This window comes from Pleurodeles waltl, chromosome 4_1 (assembly GCF_031143425.1).
Source record: "Pleurodeles waltl isolate 20211129_DDA chromosome 4_1, aPleWal1.hap1.20221129, whole genome shotgun sequence".
Classification (NCBI taxonomy): domain Eukaryota; kingdom Metazoa; phylum Chordata; class Amphibia; order Caudata; family Salamandridae; genus Pleurodeles; species Pleurodeles waltl.
Genome location: NC_090442.1, coordinates 843,547,221 through 843,567,054, shown reverse-complemented (window position 1 = coordinate 843,567,054; position 19,834 = coordinate 843,547,221). Strand labels below are relative to the sequence as shown.

Here is a 19,834-nt window from a genome sequence, read left to right as displayed (position 1 = left end):
CTGCAGCAGGTTGTCCAGGCTTGAGCCTTTATCCAGGCAATGTCCCCCACGGGGTAAACACCTTTGGTGAGAGGAAGAGCTAGCCTTGAATTGAATGGCATGGGCCAGGGAATCACTGGTGACAGTGGCCAGACACCACCCCCGTAGCAGCTGCTTATAGATGGTAGATGGGGGCTGTTAGAAATGGGGTTTTTGGTTGGCAGTCAGGTTGCCCTCTGTCCAAGCAAGAACCCTCACTCTAGTCAGGGTAAGTCACACACAATCCAAAATCAGCCTGTGCTCACCCTCCGGTAGCTTGGCACGAGCAGTCAGGCTTAACTTAGAAGGCAATGTGTAAAGCATTTGTGCAATAAATCATACAACACCATAGCATAACACCACAAAAATACACCACACAGTTTTTAGAAAAAAATATAATATTTATCTGGGTATCTTCAGGTCAAAAATGATCAAAGTTGCAATACGAATTGGTAAAGATATCACTGAAAAGTGATAGAAAGTGTCTTAAGTCTTTAGAATATAAACAAAGTCTCTTTCAAGCACACGTACCTGGTTGGGAGTGGAAAAATCTCCTCAGAGGGCCACAAGAGAAGAGGTGCGTGGGAAAAGGGTGTGTGCGTCGATTTCTCCCCAGCACACACAGACTTGCGTCGTTATTTTCCACGCGGGGAAGTCGGCGTCGTTTTCCGGCGCGTAGACAGTCTCTTTCTGTGGATCGCGGGGATTACCAGATGTCCCGGGTCTGTGCGTGGATTATCCTGCTTGTTCTCCGGCTGCGCGTCGGTCTGCGGGGCTGCGCGTCGAAATTACGACCTCACGGCAGGCGTCGCTTCGATTTCTCCTCTAGACTTCGATATGCGGGGCTGCGCGTTGAAATTACGATCTCACGGCAGGCATCGCGTCGATTTCTCCTCTAGAGGTCGGGCGGCGTTGTCCTTGCGAGGCCGTGCGTCGGATCTTCGATCGGCCCCAGAGTGTCGCGTTGATCAGCGTCGGAGTGCGGCGTTTTTCTCGCCGCGAAACAAGCTGTGCGTCGAAATTTTCGGCGCACGGAGCGTCCAAGTAAAAGAGAGAAGTCTTTTTGGCCCTGAGACTTCAAGGAACAGGAGGCAAGCTCTATCCAAGCCCTTGGAGAGCACTTTCACAGCCAGACAAGAGTTCAGCAAGGCAGCAGGGCAACAGCAAGGCAGCAGTCCTTTGTAGAAAGCAGACAGGTGAGTCCTTTGAGCAGCCAGGCAGTTCTTCTTGGCAGGATGTAGTTTCTGGTTCAGGTTTCTTCTCCAGCAAGTGTCTGATGGGGTAGGGCAGAGGCCCTGTTTTATACTAAGTTGTGCCTTTGAAGTGGGGGTGACTTCCAAGAGTCTCTAAGAAATGCACCAAGCCCCCTTTCAGCTCAATCCTGTCTGCCAGAGTCCCAGTAGGGGGTGTGGTAGTCCTTTGTGTGAGGGCAGGCCCTCCACCCTCCCAGCCCAGGAAGACCCATTCAATATGCAGATGTATGCAAGTGAGGCTGAGTACCCTGCGTTTGGGGTGTGTCTGAGTGAATGCACAAGGAGCTGTCAACTAAACCTAGCCAGACGTGGATTGAAGGGCACAACAAGATTTTAGTGCAAAGAAATGCTCACTTTCTAAAAGTGGCATTTCTAGAATAGTAATATTAAATCCGACTTCACCAGTCAGCAGGATTTTATATTACCATTCTGGCCATACTAAATATGACCTTCCTGCTCCTTTCAGATCAGCAGCTGCTACTTCAACAATGTATGAGAGCAGCCCCAATGTTAGCTTATGAAGGGAGCAGGCCTCCCAGTAGTGTGAAAACGAATTTAGGAGTTTTACACTACCAGGACATATAACCACACAAGTACATGTCCTGCCTTTTACCCACACAGCACCCTGCTCTAGGGGTTACCTAGGGCACACATTAGGGGTGACTTATGTATAGAAAAAGGGGAGTTCTAGGCTTGGCAAATACCTTTAAATGCCAAGTCGAAGTGGCAGTGAAACTGCACACACAGGCCTTGCAATGGCAGGCCTGAGACAGGGTTAAGGGGCTACTGAGGTGGGTGGCACAACCAGTGCTGCAGGCCCACTAGTAGCATTTAATCTACCTGCCCTAGGCACATGTAGTGCACTCTGCCAGGGACTTACAAGTAAATTAAATAGTCAATCATGGATAAACCAATCAGTAGTACAATTTAAACAGAGAGCATATGCACTTTAGCACTGGTTAGCAGTGGTAAAGTGCCCAGAGGTCAAAAGCCAACAACAACAGGTCAGAAAAAATAGGAGGAAGGAGGCAAAAAGTTTGGGGATGTCCCTGTCAAAAAGCCAGGTCCAACAGGGGCATTCACTGTACCATCACTAAGACATTTTAGACAGGCCACCACCGGTCGGGAGCACCCCGCACTTACTGTTGTTCCTGGGAAGCTCTCCCTGTGTCTAGGAGTCATGCATGCAGTCCCAAAGCGGTGCACAACTCTTTGTAGATTGAGGTCCTCCCTCCTGCTCCGTGGATACCCGCAAAGGCAGAAGGATGGCTGCAGAGGAGAGGCAATCATCAGAGGCAATCATCAGCGCCACCCAGCCAGGATTCACAGCGGCGCGCGGGCACCAAGGGTGGGGGTGAAACAGCAGAGACAAACCTTCCTCCGCAGCCTGATACAGCCGCTGATTTTGTTTAATAGACAGAGATCTACTCTGGTCTCACTGGATTAAAATATGAGAAAAGGCTGCCCACTATCTCCTCTGCTATTAGAGCTAATCATGGGATGATTGACGGAGACCATCCGGACCAAGGAGGGGAATGGAGAATTTCATTTGGCCCTGCGGAATTTAACATTTTCCTTTATGTGGACAATGTGCTCCTTGCCTTGGCAGACCTTGAGATCTCCCTGTCTAAATTAAATTAAATTAGTCACACAACTCAAGAAATTCAAACTGGAGACTAAAGATTAATAGAGACAAATCAGAATTTCTCAAGCTTATGCTCTCATTTAGTATTATCTAGTCATTAAAATAGAAATTCCCCTTCTACTTGGCTGCACAAATTCTTTACCTATATAAATATAATTCCTCTCCTTAATTAGAGGAAATCAGGAAGAATTTTGATTCATTGTGAAAATTGTTTTTCTCTTGTGTAGATTGTGTAAACAAGATTTAAATTAATTTTCTCTCCCGAATCCAGTCTCTTTAGACAGGGGCTTCTTCTTCTAATTGAGGCACATGATATCAAGATTTCGGGAGACTAGGCCAGACCAGATTTCCAGACATATTACATAGCAAAACAGATAAAAGTCTAAACCAAGTGACCCAAATAAAAGTATGAAAACCCTTGGGCAATCATGAACTATACCACAGTGAGATAACCCCTACGCAACTTTACATGGCTACATAAAAGTGCAAGACATCCAAATGTGCACTTCTCTACACCAGTCAGCATCCCACTTCCGGAGTGGGATGGAGTGACACAAAAAGTAGGCCTGCTTTTTTCCCCCTCCATATTCACACGTATCCATTTTAATAGAAACTTCTTGCCCCCGCCGAAGGAAGCAGGGATGTAGAATGATATCTGCACACTTCCAGAGCACTACCATAAAATTCCCTGACCAATGCACGAGAATTCTGTGTGGGATAAAATTAAAGACTATATTATGCCCAACTTAGACAATTTGCATTACAGCCACTCTTTTTATTTAGCAGCTACTAGGGAAAAACTGTTCCTGAAAAAACAATAGGAAAACTAAAGACAAGAACGGAGTGATCTATAAGCCCTGCACACTGCTCACCAAAGCTCTCTGATCTCAAGAATGATCCATTATGAAGAAGTGGGAAAAAGGCCCTGGGAAACCACATCTTCCAGCCAAGTGAGAACTTGTAGGTGGCTGGCTTAGTTTGTGGTGTACACCTATGGTGTGGCACCCTATACTGAGTCCAGGCAGCCCTTTAGTGCTACTGAATAGGTGTCCAGATCGCAGAAGCTTTCTAGGGGTAGCTGACGCAAGAAGCTAAAGCTTATCCAGGAGGAATGTAAAGTACTTGCGATACCACAGTAGTCAGAGAGTAACTTAGTCACAAGAAAGAACCACACCAGTGTTGCAAAAATAAATAATACTTTATTACAGCACTATTACTAAACTGAAATTAGTATATCTCCCTTTGGAGATATTACATACAAATGTACACATAAAATAACCAGCAAACAATTGCAGAGAAATATACAGGGCCCTAGGGGAGGGCCAAACCACATACTAAAAAAGTGGAATGTGAAAATGGAACTCCAACCACTGAAAGTAAGCGTGGTGGTTAGTTAGGGGCTGGGGCCAGTTAGAAACACCAAAGGTAAGTAAAGTAGGTGACCCCAAAAATCAGGAGTAAATCAGTGACCCACACAGTTATCCCATAGACCAACACAGAAAGCAGTGGTTGGAGATTGCAGAATTCTGGACCCTTCCCAGCGGACCCCAAGGAAACCAAGAGGATGGATGGAGAGTGCCCCTACCCCAGGATACCCAGAAGACAGAAGTACCCACATCAGGGACCCAGATGCAAAGGAGAGAAGGGACTCTCTCAGAAGACTGTGGAGGCCTCTGATCCAGCTGCTGTCACAACCTGTGGACCAGGCCGGTGGGACCCAGGGATGGATTCCAGATGTGGAGGAACTGCAAAGGAAGGGGACAGAGTCCACCACCCAAGTAGGCACCCATGGGGTGCAGGTGCTAATGCCTCCTGAAGATGACGTTCCTATAAGTCAGTGGAAGAAGATGTCCAGCTGCGGGGTCCAGGAGTTGATGAAGATCCCAGGAGTCACCTACAAGCTGTCCCTCAACAGTCACCGGATTGCAGGAGGGTCAGTGACCAGCCAGGTTACCAACAAGCACTGGAAAGTGCAAATAGAAGCAGAAAAGAAATTTGCAAAGTTGTGGGGACCAGCAAGGTCCAAGAGACTCTACCCAGGATGGAGAGATAGAGCTGGCCCTCAGCACACAGGGAGGCCAACAGAAGTCAGTGATGCCCCCACAAACGACCCACAGGCGCTGGGCACAGGAAGTCACAAGGAAGCCTTACCAGCCCAGCAAAACAGAAGTCCCACGTCTCAGGCATTGCAGGACAGGAGCTGATCTTCAGTTTGCAGAGTGCTGGGGGCTGGGGCTATTTGTAGGCTGAATCTCTCCCAGAGAAAGAGTCAGCAAGCCTTGGCAAATGCAACAGTTGTGGTGTACAGGGGAGCCAGTCCAGTGACAGGAGCAAGGGCCTACAGTATCCCAACTTGGATAAAAGACAAGCAGTACCCAAAGGAGGCCACAGACTCACCACCTATGTTGCAGGGTCTTGAGATATCCAGAGACAGCAGACCCCACCAACCAGTCAACGATGCCTTGAGGTGTCTGTGGTTGCAGGGAAGTGATTCTTTCACTCCAAAGGAGATTCCTTCTTGCTTCAGGGTGCAAACAGAGTCCTTGTGACCCTGGAGGATGCACAGCTTTGGGTGTTGCAGAGTTCTTGCAGGATCCAGAGAAACGATGTTGCAGTGCAAGCCTTTCTACCAGAAGCAGGGTTGTTCTGTTGCAGGTGAAGAACAGCAGAAGTTCCAGAGGCTAAGGGCACAAAATGTCTTGCAGAGAGTTCCTTGTAGAGTCTTGTTTGACAAATCTGAGGACCCACCCGCGAGGGAGCCCTTATATAATTCTAAAAGGGGGTTGGTCACTCTCTGCAGGGACCTAGCTATCAGAGGGGGTCAGGGACGGTCCCTGTCTGGCCTAACCAACCAGACACTCCCAGGGGCCTCGGCCCATCTTATTTTCAAGATGGCAGAGTCAAGTGGCCACCTTGCAGAGATCTGGGCACCTCCCCAGGGGAGGAGCTGGACGGGGGTGGTCACTCCCCTGTCCTTTATGTAGTTTTGCACCAGATCGGGAACTGGGGATTCCTGAACTGGTGTAAACTGGATTATGCAAGGAGCGCACCAAATGTGCCTTTCAAAAAAGGAAATTCTTTGTTCAACTACTCTGGCCTGAGCCTTGCTCATCAGCAGAAGGGCAGAACAGTGACTGGGGTCATCAGCAGCGCAGGCTTGGGGGCTGGCAGCTAGGCCCCGTAAGGCTGCATAGGCAGAACTTGAGGATCCCCTAGGGAACCCCCAGAGTACATGGAATCATGCAACTAACACTGGAATCAGTGTGGTTGCATGATTCCAACATGTGTGATGCCATACATGCCTAAATTTGCCAGTTGTGGGTGTGAAAGGTAACTACCAACTAAATTTAGGGGAGAAAGAACCATTACTGGAGTCCTGGTTAGCAGGATCTAAGTGAACTACTGTCCAAGCACACTGGCATCAGCAAAACGTGGGGGTAACCATGCCAGAAAGATGGCACTTTCCTAAAGACCAGTTGAGGAGAGACATTCATAAATGCTTCCTTAGTTTATAAAATAAAAATGTTCACTTCACAAATGGCAACACGCTACATTTAGGATACTTCATGATCCACAGCCTCGCGATCATGAAGAGCAGATGGCGATGACTTACACATATAGTGAGGATGCCCTCAAGTAGTGAAAACACTGAAGGGAGCACTTGTCTTCCCACTACCTTTTAACCTGAGGGTATTTTGGGGGGATTTTCTCAGCTCTGTTGCCTACAAGCGTGGATACCAAGTTGGCACACATCATCTTTTACAGTCTTACACTGGAGTGTTGCTGAGCAGAGAACACTTTGCTGCAGCATCGTACATTTTGTTCAAAGAACTACATTTTGGGTTTTGTGTAGAAGCTAACCACCTAAGCATGAAGTTTCTATGACTGCAAGTAAGGAACCAATATGTTAAAAGACTTTCAATTTTCTTTGCTCATTGTTCTATTTGCACCACATTTATATTTCAAGGATGTCTTTTGATTACATAGCTAATTCCACAGAAAAATGAGTCACCACTTTGGCTTACACATATGAACAAGCTTCTGAAATCTACTCATTGATTAAGGAAACTAAATTAGTGACCTTAACATCAAACATTGCAGGACAAAATATTGGACAAGTAGAATATATGATAAGAAGGAAAGTTCAACAGCTACATGCCACAACTTTCATTCAGTACCATAAGTTAAGACGGATTCCAAGACATTAAGATTTTCCCTCAAACCAACATTGTGTAAGTCGAACAAACAATTCAAAGACAGATGGTGCGCAATACTGAGCATGTGTTCTCTCAATCTAATTTTACTAATATTGAGGAATTACCAACATTTTTTAATGAATTAGAGTTTGAAATTAACACAATTAGAGAAGAATTATCGAAGTCAGTTGAACATGAGGAATTACAAATCAGTTTACAACTGTGGTTCCCAACCTTTTGACTCCTGAGTACCCCCAACTGAATCATTACTGGAAGCCAGGGACCCCAAAGCAATTTGTACGATTTAAAATTTCAAACATTAATTTGATTCACAAAAAATACACAAACAAGTACACACTAAACAAATACATGAAATACTAAAGATATGATTATTTTATATTGAAAAATATGCAAAAATCGAAAACATTTAATGGGGAGGTTGGCGCTACATCTCGGCGACTAACTTTTCAATGTTTGGTTTTACTTAGAAATGTTGAATCCTCAGGTCGGATTCTACATTTACCAAGCAATTTCTGTTTTTATCTTTTAGGTGCATAAGATCTGAGAAAACTTTTTCACATAAATATATGATTGGGAAAGGAAGTAAACCATAATGGCCTCTCTCCTCTCCATAACTTCTCTGTCACTTGTAATTAATTTGTTTTATAGCATCTCTCATACCAGTGTCGGGTGTCGGAGCACTTTACAGGGACTAGATTCACATGTCATTCACACTGGTTGGCATTTTCTAAGAGTGCTTGGTCTGTTGAAGCAAAAACTCAGGACTCAGAACAGAACACAGGGCCGTATTTATACTTTTTGACGCAAAACTGCGCTAACGCAGTTTTGCGTCAAAAAAATTAGCGCCGGCTAACGCCATTCTGAAGCGCCATGCGGGCGCCGTATTTACTGAATGGCGTTAGCCGGCGCAAGCAGACCGGCGCTGCCTGGTGTGCGCGAGAAAAACCACGTACACCAGGCAGCGCCGGCGTAGGGGGAAAATGGCGCATGGGCGTCTTAAAATGGGGCAAGTCAGGTTACGTCGAAAAAATCATCGTAACCCGACTTGCGCCATTTATTTTCATTTTAAAGATAGGAGTCATGCCCCCTTGCCCAATGGCCATGCCCAGGGGACTTCTGTCCCCTGGGCATGGTCATTGGGCATAGTGGCATGTAGGGGGGCACAAATCAGGCCCCCCTATGCCACAAAAAAAAAAAAAAAATATACTTACCTGAACTTACCTTAATGTCCATGGGATGGGTCCCTCCGTCCTTGGGTGTCCTCCTGGGGTGGGCAAGGGTGGCAGGGGGGGTCCCTGGGGGCAGGGGAGGGCACTCTGGGCTCATTTTGAGCCCACTTGTCCCTTAACGCCATCCCTGACCCAGGCGTTAAAAAGCGGCGCAAATGCCCCGTTTTTGGCCACGCCCACTCCCGGGCGTCATTTTTGCCCGGGAGTATAAATACCACGTAAAGGCCTGGGAGTCATTTTTTAAGACGGGAACGCCTACCTTGCATATCATTAACGCAAGGAAGGGGTTCACGCTAAAAAATGACGCACACTCCGGGCACTTTGGCGCCCGAAGCGTCTAACGCCATAGTATAAATATGGCGTTAGTTGGCGTTAGTTTAGCGTCGAATTTGCGTCGAAAAAAACGACGCAAATTCAGCGCAACCAGAGTATAAATACGGCCCACAGTGCTTAGCGTTGACTGTAATAAGAAGAATATATTTCTACGCAAGCAAACCTTTTTTAGCAGCATAAGGAAAATGAAATACTGGGAAAAAACATAACTTTCTAATTTGTGCCAATCAGTTTGCATGCCGCTCTGTGATGGCACTTTATAGCTCACTGTGCCAGATTAAGATGGTAATTTATGAACTGCTCAGTAACAAAAGAATCTCTGTAACAAAAGCAGTAACCCATTCTGATATACACATAAAATACTGTTCTTTGCATGATACATGTTCTTCGCAGCAGGCATTTTAACCATCTGCACTACTTTAGATGAGTCAAAACTGCCACTACACAAAACTCCCATCTCTGTCCCGCAGGTACATTAATCACCAGTTATCTCAATGCTTTTATTTTTGCCTGAACATGGCTCTGCAATGCTTTTAAAACTGCTGCACAAAGGAAGTAATAAATATAAAAACACACACTTTTCTGTAAAAGGCCCCAGCTGGAGAAGGGTCTTGCTGCCTGCCCGGCCTGCGGACCCCTTGGGAATGCGCCATGGACCTCTGGGGGGCCGAGGACCCCGATTGGGAACTGCTGGTTTAGAAGAAACCGACAAAAAATAGAATAATATGCAAAAGAAATCAATGAACTGAATATTAAATTTTTTAAAAGAGATACCATTGACTATAAGCTACAAAGTATATTCAGGGCATATTCATACATACATAAAAGACTACAGAAAAAGCTACAACATTTTCCTCAGAGAAAATCCGTTTTGGCACCGGTGAACCAGAAAAGAGTCTAAAAGAAGAATTGACGGGATTGAGGGGTCGGGCACTGACATACCACAGGCACACAGAATCTGAATAGGTGATTTTTTTGTTAACCAGCCCCACTGTCAATCATCAATCAGAGGCCTCAGGTCCATTAAAACAAGGAGGGGAAAACGAAAGTGACAAATCCACGGATGAGGAGAGACACATCTTGTGCAGCAGCACGAAAACCTAGTGATCAACATTTCAGACTATCCCCTGTCAGAACATCGTTGAGGGTATTAAATAATGCTCTGTCATTTGTCCTAACATCCAACAAATCAGCTAGAAATAGAAATTATCATTTTTACATTTATGCGAAATGGTTAAATATATTTTTTTCCACTTTACCAGACCCAAGTGTTGAAACAGAAGAAGTGAGATATAAGGAGTTCAAACCTAAAAGTACATTCATGCCTCCAATTTATCGCAAAGTGTTGGAGTCTGTTGATGTTCTGTGCACCAGGCTTTAAAGAAATTAAGGGGCAGATTTAAGAGTCCCTTGCGCCTCCTTGGGCCACATTAGCATCATTTTTTTAACGCTAATGTGGCCCAACGAGGCAAAATCGCTGTGCCAGATTTACAAAGTGATGCAATGCATGTATTGCGCCATTCTGTAACCCTTTGCGCTACATTATACCTGCTCCAAGCATAATGTATGCAAAGGGGGAGTTACCCCATTGGGGGGAGGGCAAAAAATGGTCCAAAGAAATCTACAAGATTTCTTTGCATATTTTTTTCAGCACTTTTAACACCTGCTCAGAGGAGGCACACCACTGTTTACAATAGGCCTCAATGGGCTTTGTAGGATTAGCATCAACATTTTTTACGCTAATCCTGAAAAGCTCCGAACTAGCGTCAAAACTTTTGATGCTAGTTCCCTAACTACCTCCATGTTGTGCTGTATCTGAGATACAGCGCACACATGGTGGTGTTAGGGGGGCGCTAAGGGACGCAAGAAAAATGGCGCCGCACTGGGTGCAGTGTCACTTTTCTTAAATCTGGCCCTAAGTTTTGATAAGAAACCACAATCCCACTTTTCACAGAAAGAGTGCCATCTCTTAAATCCTTGGGTGAAAAGCTAATGAAGAAGGAGGACTAGTGGTATTGAATAGAGCTTTTTATTGAAGATAAAGTATGGGGACATGTCATAAATGAAACAATGTACATAAAACTAGAGTGTGATACAACTCAGTCAATTTAGAAATCATTGGAAGTTATAAATAGAGCAGTAGAAGTGGAATGGATTTCTAAAAAAATAAAAATGTTTCTGACTACTTTTCCTCACAGACGAAATTGTATGTGCTCCCAAAAATTCATAAAGGCCTTGAATGATCCACTTTTCAGACCACTACTGTCAGCATGTGGCTCTATCCGTGAACCATTGGGAAAGTATCTTGATAGCTTTTTCCCACAGATTGCACAGTCCATGAGGTTGTATTAAAAAGATGCTACGTCTTTTTTGAATCAAGTATCTCTCATGAAATGGGAAATGGAGCATGGGATATGGTTATGTACCATTAATGTTAACGCTTATATACATTGCTCTCCTATCAGGAAGGAATAGAAGCCATAGAGTGGGCACTTCTGAGGCATGGAGATTTAGAAGCCAAAAAGGTGTTTCTTATTGAGCTTTTGCATTTTTCCTTACATCACAGTTATTTTGAATGGAGTGGCACTTTCTTTCTGCCAAAAAATGGTGCATCAATGGGATTCACAGGGGCTGTCAGCTGTGCAAACCTTTTCATGGCTATATTTGAATCAGCTCGCATTTCTAGCAACATTTCATTTAATTGTACACATTGATGACATTTTCATCATATGGGCTGGTCCACTCCATGAACTACAGGATAATATAGTTAAATTAAACATGAAGACAACCAACATTGAATTTACTAATTCAGTTGAAAAACATTACTAGTTGTTCTCGAGTTTTTATCCACCAGCATTAAAAAAACATCTTCGAGGGGGAGTGGCCACACCGGCGCTCAAGATGGCCACCAGTTTGTGAAGCTCTGGCTTGTGGATGCCCCTAATTTGTAGCATTTGGCCATTATTCTCGATCCATGGACATCGGGAACATGACAACCACTGCAAAAAAGGGTGAGGCACTCCAGAGGTGGTAAGTGAGGCTGAGGGCAAATGAGGGAGCTGTGACACACAACATAGGAGAGGACAACCGACCTAAGCCTTAGAGGCTCTGCTGTGACAGGGGCTGCAGGTGCACGTGAGGCGGGGGCTACTAAGCCCTGCTGGGTGCCCCCACCACCTCCATCTGGACCTGCCACTGCTCTCCCCAACCGGCGATCGACAGAGGGGGATCCGCTCTCTGCCGGGACCGCCTGATGGCGATGGCATGTTCAATGTGTAAATGGCCATCATCATATTTATGAAGTGGGACCCAAAACACACCTGTCTCATCTTCAAGGACACCCTTTCAAGGGCCTTGCCCACTTCAAAGAAATCAAAATTGCAAGGACCATTTTCTTCTGTGTGAGGCAGCAGTGCAGCCTGATTGATTAGCATTTACAAGTTCCAATAAGATCTTATGTAATGTGTCTGCCAGTATTTTGGAGTAAATATTAGCATCAATATTAAAGAGGGCAATAAGTCTATATGAGGCACATAACTGAGGGGTGCATCCAGGCTTATGAAGTACTCTAATGGCAGGCTTTCACATGCTGGTTGAGATAGTATTAGAAACATTACTTATAAAGCTGTCCAGTGGAGGGTTTCTTTAGTCAGAGGAGCCTCCAAAGCCTCTAAAAAGTTAGTGGGGACTTTTGGCCTAGAATAAAGTGTTTCATAACATTTTCTGAATTCTTTTAGGTCATATTTATTTATATTTTATAACGGTTTCTCCTGAAGAGTTTGTATTCATTTTAACATATTCCTTTTCCTTCTTCCTTCACCCAGTGTATTTCAATTACTCAAAAATTCATCCTTAGAGCTGACTGTAAGGTCCACTTATAGTCCATCTCACTGCTTCTACTAGTGGTTATGGTCATAGAAAGGTGATAAATTATGAACTTTCAAGCTTCCTGTAATCCCACTCTCTTTTAGATGATTCCAAATCCATATTCAGGCCTTTGTATGGCACAAAATCAGCCATCCTACCTGCGATGGATCACAATTAAGGTATTGAGGATGGTGGAAGCTCTGCAGTACTGATCCTCCTTGATCTCTGCAGTCTCCAACACTGTCTCACGTAATATTTTGTTTAAATGCCTCTACAATCTCGGGATATATAACACTGCCCTCAATTGTCCCACTTCCCAACTTTTTGACAGGACTAAAAGATTTCCTCTCTCTCTTCAAATCAACAGATCAACAACTGATACAAGGATGGACATAGGGCTCCTGCCTGAGCCATACATTAGTGGATGTTTAGATGACACCCCCTTTCTCTGTTAGTGCACATTTATGGCTTTTAATTGCTTCCAATGTGGGTGACATGCATCTTACTGTTTCCATGCTGAAAGCATCTCTTCTAAAAAAGTAAAATGTTAATCATACGCCTCATCAAAGGAACAGTGGACGCACTATGCTGCCTCAAACTAAACTCTGGCAAAACTGAGCTCTTGACTTTTGGCAGCTCAAACTCCATCTGGTCATCTCTGTTGTGGACAGATGAACCCAACCAGCTCCCTCACTCCTGCTACAACAGTGAGAAACTTGGGCAATAAACTAAATGCATACTCTTGGACCTGGCTGTCTCTGAGGGTGACCCTCAAACTTGTTGCGCTGTCCCCTCCTCTTTTCTGAACCAGTTTTGTTGGCTGTTGGGAATGTGTGCACTTTCCCACAGCTAATCAGTGCCAAAGTGCTTGTTCTCTCTCCTTTAATATATGGTACAATTGGCCTACACCCAATTGAAACATTTCATATTCTTCTAAGTCACTAGTAAAAGGATACTACATGTGCCCAGTGCCTGTAAATCAAATGGTACTAGTGGGCCTGCAGGAATTAGTGTGCCATCCACTTGAGCAGATCTGTCAAACATGTCTCAGACTGCCATTGCAGCCTGTGTGTGCAGTTTAAACTGTCATTTCAACTTGGCAAAAGGCCTAAACCTTCCCTTTTCATTGGATATGTACTTTTAAGGTTTTCATGTCCTGTTAGTGGAAAACTCTCAAATTCATTTTTTGCTATTGCAAGGCCTACTTCTCCCATAAGATAACATTGGGTTACTTTCTTACATTTAATAACTGATATCCGTTGTTTGAGAGCTGGTAGGAAAGACATGTTTATTGGCTGGGGAATTAAAAGACTCTTTAATTTTAAATTTGGATTTTAACTCACAATTCTAGCCATTTTAAGCCATACAAAAGAGGGTCTGGGCACTGGCTGGATGGGCCATTCTCACTTGATGAGGAGGGAGGAGCTGTCACCTGTAACTTGAATTCCAGACACTTCTGTAGGGGGAAGACCCCAGAAGCTTCTTCCACTTCAAAGTGGCACCAGGAATAAAAAGGGGACCTTGAGACCCACTCTTAAGTATACTCCTGGGTTATTCGATACAGGCAGAAGAAGGACTGCCCTGCTGCCAGAGGACTTTCCTGCTGCATGAGGCCTGCCCTGCTTTCTGAGAAGGAAGACTGAACCCACAACCTTCTTTCCAGTCTACCTGAGTGACTCCAGGGGCTAGTTTGCTGGCCTCCTGTTTTGATCTGCAGGGACACAACAAGCTTCAGAGGCCTCCCTCCAACTGCCCAGCTGACTTGCTGCACTGGACCTGCAACTAGACTCGGGGGGACAGAAAGTCTGAATGGTGCCCTAAAAATAATGGGAGAGCAAAAGCCTTTCCAAAGGGGCTGCTCCCCCTCCCTGGGGTCTAGTGAGTGGATCCCTGCTTGGGGATTGCCCTCCTTGGGCAGTCATCAAGCATGGATCCACTTGGGAAAGGTACCATTGGAAGGGTAGATTCTCCTCTTTCCCGTCTCGATCGGTGCTCGGGTGTTGAGATAGTCCCACGAGCACCGGTGCAGAGAAAGTGAAATGAGCCGATCAACTCTTTTCACTTCTGTTTACAGAGAAATGACATTGTGCGCTGATGTAATTTCCCTGAAAACAAAGAAGCAGCATTGGTAGGTGGGGAAACTTTTCCCACCTCCTGAGGCTGTTTCTTTTTAGAGGAAATCCCTCTGGTGCCTGCACCAGAGGGATTTCTAGTGTGGTATATGTCGGATGGCCAGGAGCCATGTGAAGCACACAGGCACAGTGGCGTCGGACAGCTCCCGGCCGTCCGACGCATGGAAGGGGTTAAGAAAACTTTGAAATTCACTGACAAAACAAAGGTTAAAGTGATATTATAGTTAGGTGAAAATGTCAGTTAACAGAAATTTAATTTTACATTAAAAAACTGAACTTCAACAGTTATAGGTTACTGATTTAGCTATAACTTGCGTCCCACTATGCACTGCTTATGACCTTGCATATTACATCACTAATTACATGTTTAATGCCTCAATTGATTATATCAATGATGATATCTCAAAGGACATCATCCACCATAACGTTGTTCAATTTACTTTACAGACCAGTACAGTCTTGGATATAAGCACTAAATGTCACAGAATCATGTAAATAACAAATTGCATACACATATGTGCTTATATGAAATAAATAGACTATAGCTGAGTGCTTCTAGACACACAAGCCCCATTAAGTGTCCAGACCTCTTCCTATGTCATTTGCAATGTACTCAGAGAGTCCACTACTTCCAGACACCCAAGTCTCTTTAGGTGCTAAATTGCCTAATACACACATCCTTCACTCTGTGCAAAACTCTATATGGAGAGTCCACTTCCTCCAAATATTCAAGCCCCATTACATGGCCAAGCCCCTACACCTTCTCACAATTATCAACTTTAATTTCATGAGAGGAAGAGGCCAAAAAGGCGGCAGGACCAGGTGCAAATAAGTTTGAGCTTGTCATTCCCCATTATAAGTGCAGAATGCTGTATCCGTTAGGAAACCCATTGCCAGCCTATTAAAATCCAATATCACAAGGATTGGGATTAATCGAGTGTAATAATTCTCACCTTTTACAAGTTTGGCCCTTTACAAATGGGGCACAGCATGCAGACTTGAGTACTTTGTTCTTCAAAATCCACATCTCCTGGTGTTTACCAGACATATCCACTCCACTGTACTTAGGAAGGTTTGAACTTAAAGTCTGCCCATCTCAGGTCTGGTATCAGGTCATTTTTAAATAAGGGCCTTAGAATGGGAAAATGGAATGGTGGATTTTACCACCTGATTTAGAAAAAATGCTAAATAAGAGGTACATCTGGCCCTATGAACCAGTCAAAGCCCACAGTAGAATGGTCTACAGTTGATGTTTTAAGTTAACAATGCAGTATCGGAATGTGGACTCCTTATAGATGACCTAATTATTAATATCAGAATGTGTCCAAATATCGCATTGACACGCTCGAAGAATCTGTACAGAGCCATTTGGCAGTGGAACCACCGAAAATCTTTTCTACGTCTTCAGGCCTGATACACTGATTTTCTAAACACACTTGGGCACATTGTCAGGGTATACGAACTACAAGAAAATACAGCCACAAAGAAAACGTTCCAATGGTGGTGTCTCATGGAATCTGCAGGTAACTAAAAGCCGGTCAAAGTGGGACTACATAATCTGCGACTAAAAAATACCGACAATAGTGTACCGTGGTCTGCAATAATTGATTTCATGCATTTCATTTTTCAGATCCTATACACTGGGATCGTCATCTACGCACCCGCTCTCGCTCTTAATCAAGGTCAGACAAGAATTAAGTTGAATTATGTATCTACACTGTGTATAACATAGCAAAGAAACAAATGAATTGCAAAATAATGACAGCAAATTCAAGCAGATTTCGTTCTGCCAGCGTCGATGCACAATGTCCTAAATGTTTATACTGAAATCTTCTTTACTGATGGTAGCAACATGTATACATGTTTATAAATGTACAGATTCGGGCCTTACGCAGAGACGTCTTAAACCCTGATGACCTTTAATAAATCCTAAACACATTCTTTTAAATGCTGTTTTCCTTTAAGTTATTTTTAAAGTGAGTGATCAGTGAGCGTGTATTACAAACATTTTGCAGAAAAATATATTTGTGTTTCATGCTACAACCATAAAATGGTTTCTGATAGATAAAAACAGGATTTCACGTTTGAGAAATCGGAGGGTGTCACAGGCAGTAATATCAGTGAGCTTCTAGTCTGTTACAATATTAAAAACACTTGTCACTGTCACTGAATATTAGATGTGAAAACATTTAGGGGCAGATTTAAGAACCTCTTGCGCCATATATCGTCACATTCGCGTAATTTGTTTATGCAAATGTGGCAATATTATGGTAAAAAAAACACAGCATAAAATTATCAAAAGTGGCACAATAAATGCATTGTGCCACTTTGTAATCCCTTTCACCACATTATGCCTGCGCCATGCATAATGTATGCAAGGGGGGCGTTCCCCCGTTAGGGGGGCTAAAAAAATGGCACAAAGAAATCTAAAAGATTTTTTTCACCATTTTTAATGCCTGCTCAGAGCAGGCGTTAAAAGGGGGCACACCACTTGTTACAATGGGCTCCTATGTACTGTTCAGGGTTAGCGCAAACATTTTGTCACTAACCATGAACAGTACATCAATAGGAAAAAAATATATATATTTTTGTTTAACACAGACACTCAGCACACCTTGTTCCTATATGCCATTCACCCTCTGGTGCTACTGACAACTAGGTGCCATGCCAGGGCACCCATGTGGGAGTAAAAGGGGGGATGGGAAGGAGAGTGTGGGAGCAGTATGGGGTGAGTTCAGGGGAGGGCAGCGCTCTGAGAATCCCTAGGCGGAAGGGCTTCATGGTCAGAGTGCTCAGGGAGGAGGGGTTGGGCAGCTTGGGATACAGGAGAGTAAAGGGAACAAGGTCCCCTTAAGTTGAGAAAATTCCGTTTTTTTTCAAGAAGTAGCATATACTAGCTTTGGTTGGAGAAGGATGATTAAAGAACTAACCAATAAGAATGGTCAAGTTTAAAGTTATTTCCTGCAATGCGAATGGCATCTCAAAAAGGAAGAAATATAAGGCAATGATAATCTTTACTTTCAAGAAACTCATCTGAAAAGTAATAGTCCCAAAATATGTATTCCAAAACAGTTCTCAGCAGCTAGTTTTGCGTCATCTAGGTTGGCAGTTAGAGGGGTGGCAATATAACTTAGTACTAGTCTAGACTGGGTAATAAAAGACGTCATTAGAGACCCCAAGGGGAGGTGGATCTGGCTCAAAGTCATACAAACAGGAGCTCAAGTTAATCTGGTTAATTACTATTGTCCAATTGTGGATGAAGTAGAGCCATTAATACAACTATATAATATAGCAATGAGTGCCTCAGGCCTTTTTATTATGGGAAGCGATTTTAATTATATTCAAGATACAACATTAGATACTTCCAACCAGGAGAAAAGGCAACTTAAACCTAAGACTAAAAGGCTTCTGAATGTAATGAAAAGGGATTTCCAGATAACAGACCCTTGGCGAGAAGGACAGCCTGTTGCCACTCAATATACCTGCTATTCACACCGTTATAAGACTGCCTCCTGGATAGATTTCTTTTTAGTATCCAGCTCGCTGAAGAAGTTAGATTCAGATATTTGGGCAAATGTTTTCTCTGATCATTCCGTGGTCATGGTGACAGTAGATTTGGACTTGCGTAACAAAGAGAGACCCAGGTGGCAGTTTGACTGAGCTTTGCTAACTAATCAGTAGTGGGTCTCAGATATGAGAAAATTCATACAGGAATTCTTCCAGTTTAATTTAAATTCTGCTTCCCTGTTTAATGTATAGGAGGCATTTAAAGCAACAGCCAGGGGCCAAAGTATTTCTATTAAAGCAGCACAGACATGTCAAAGAGAATTACAAATAAAGAAACTACGGGAGGCAATAGACAAGGCGTCAGAGGAATGCATTAGATCAGTTGGTCGTGTAGTGGCTAGGCGTAATCTTAACCAAAAGCGAGTTCATCTTAAAGAATTTTTTATTCTGGAATAAGTAGCTAGCTCAAGAGCTTATCAGCAGCAGGTTTATGAAGAAAGTGAATTGATAGGTAAGCACTTAGCTTGGGCCACCCGTATAAAACACGAAAAACAGACAATACACCAAATCCAGGTTCCTGAGAGTAGTACAATTCTCATTGAAGACAAGGATATAGCTCGAGTGTTTATATCACATTATTCTACAATATATGAGATAGATTATACAGTTTCGCTCTTGCAGCTAAATCAGTATTATAGCCCTATCATGCTACCTAAAATGTCTTTAAAGATTCAGAACGATGTAGTACAGAAGATCACGCCACTGGAGATCAAGGGAGCTATACAGAGAATACTAAAGTGCAAAGGCTTGTGGTGGCGATGGTTTTCCAATTGAATTTTATAAAACATTTTGTGAAGAGCTTACACCACTCTTGACAGAATTATGTAATGCAATACTTGAGGGAGCAGAAATACCTTTAACGTTTAAAGAAGCAATAATAGTCAGCTTTTTGAAAAAAGATAAAAATCAATTGAAACCCGATGCAAATCGCCCGATTAGTTTGCTAAATGCCGATTATAAAATCTTAACAAAGGTCTGGGCTATCAGGTTCGCACCAGTTGCACAGCAATTAATACTTATAGATCAGAACGGTTTTGTAGCCAGTAGGTCGATGACTTCCAAGACAAATTTTTTGTTACAGGCAATAGATTACTTTACAGTCTACATAACTCCTGCAGTAGTAATAATGTTGGATGCAGAGAAAGCTTTCAACCTAGTTAATTGGGAAGCCATGGTATGCAGCCTAACTAAATTTGTTTTCCCTTTGCAATCTACTACAATGATAAGGCGGTTGTATCAGGGTGCTCAGGCTAAAATTGTAACCAATTCAAAAATTAGAGGAACAATTCTGATTAAAAGAGGTACTAGACAGAGATGTCCCCTTTCCCATGCACTTTTTGCCTTTTTTATTGAGCCTCTCGTACAGATAATACGTAGTTTGAAAGAAATTACTGCATCACTACCGGAGATGCCTAAAATTAAACACTTTGCCGACTACATCATTCTATATTTAAAACCAGGGATTGATAATGTACAAAGAGTTCTTGATGAGATTAATGAGTTCACGCAAATAGGGGGATATAAGATGAATGAAAACAAAATGGAAGTTCTCCTATTTAACGCTGGAACAGAG

The 19,834-nt window shown here is 43.5% G+C and overlaps 1 protein-coding gene across 1 annotated transcript in view; it reads left to right on the top strand.

The window, feature by feature from the left end:
* The window catches only part of LOC138287201 (sodium-coupled monocarboxylate transporter 1-like), a 566,599-nt gene that overhangs the window by 205,644 nt on the left and 341,121 nt on the right, over nucleotides 1-19,834 (top strand). The window contains exon 3 of the mRNA XM_069227561.1: nucleotides 16,325-16,376. Within this exon, the coding sequence (XP_069083662.1) occupies nucleotides 16,325-16,376 (52 nt within the window). The remainder of the gene's footprint in view (nucleotides 1-16,324; nucleotides 16,377-19,834) is intronic.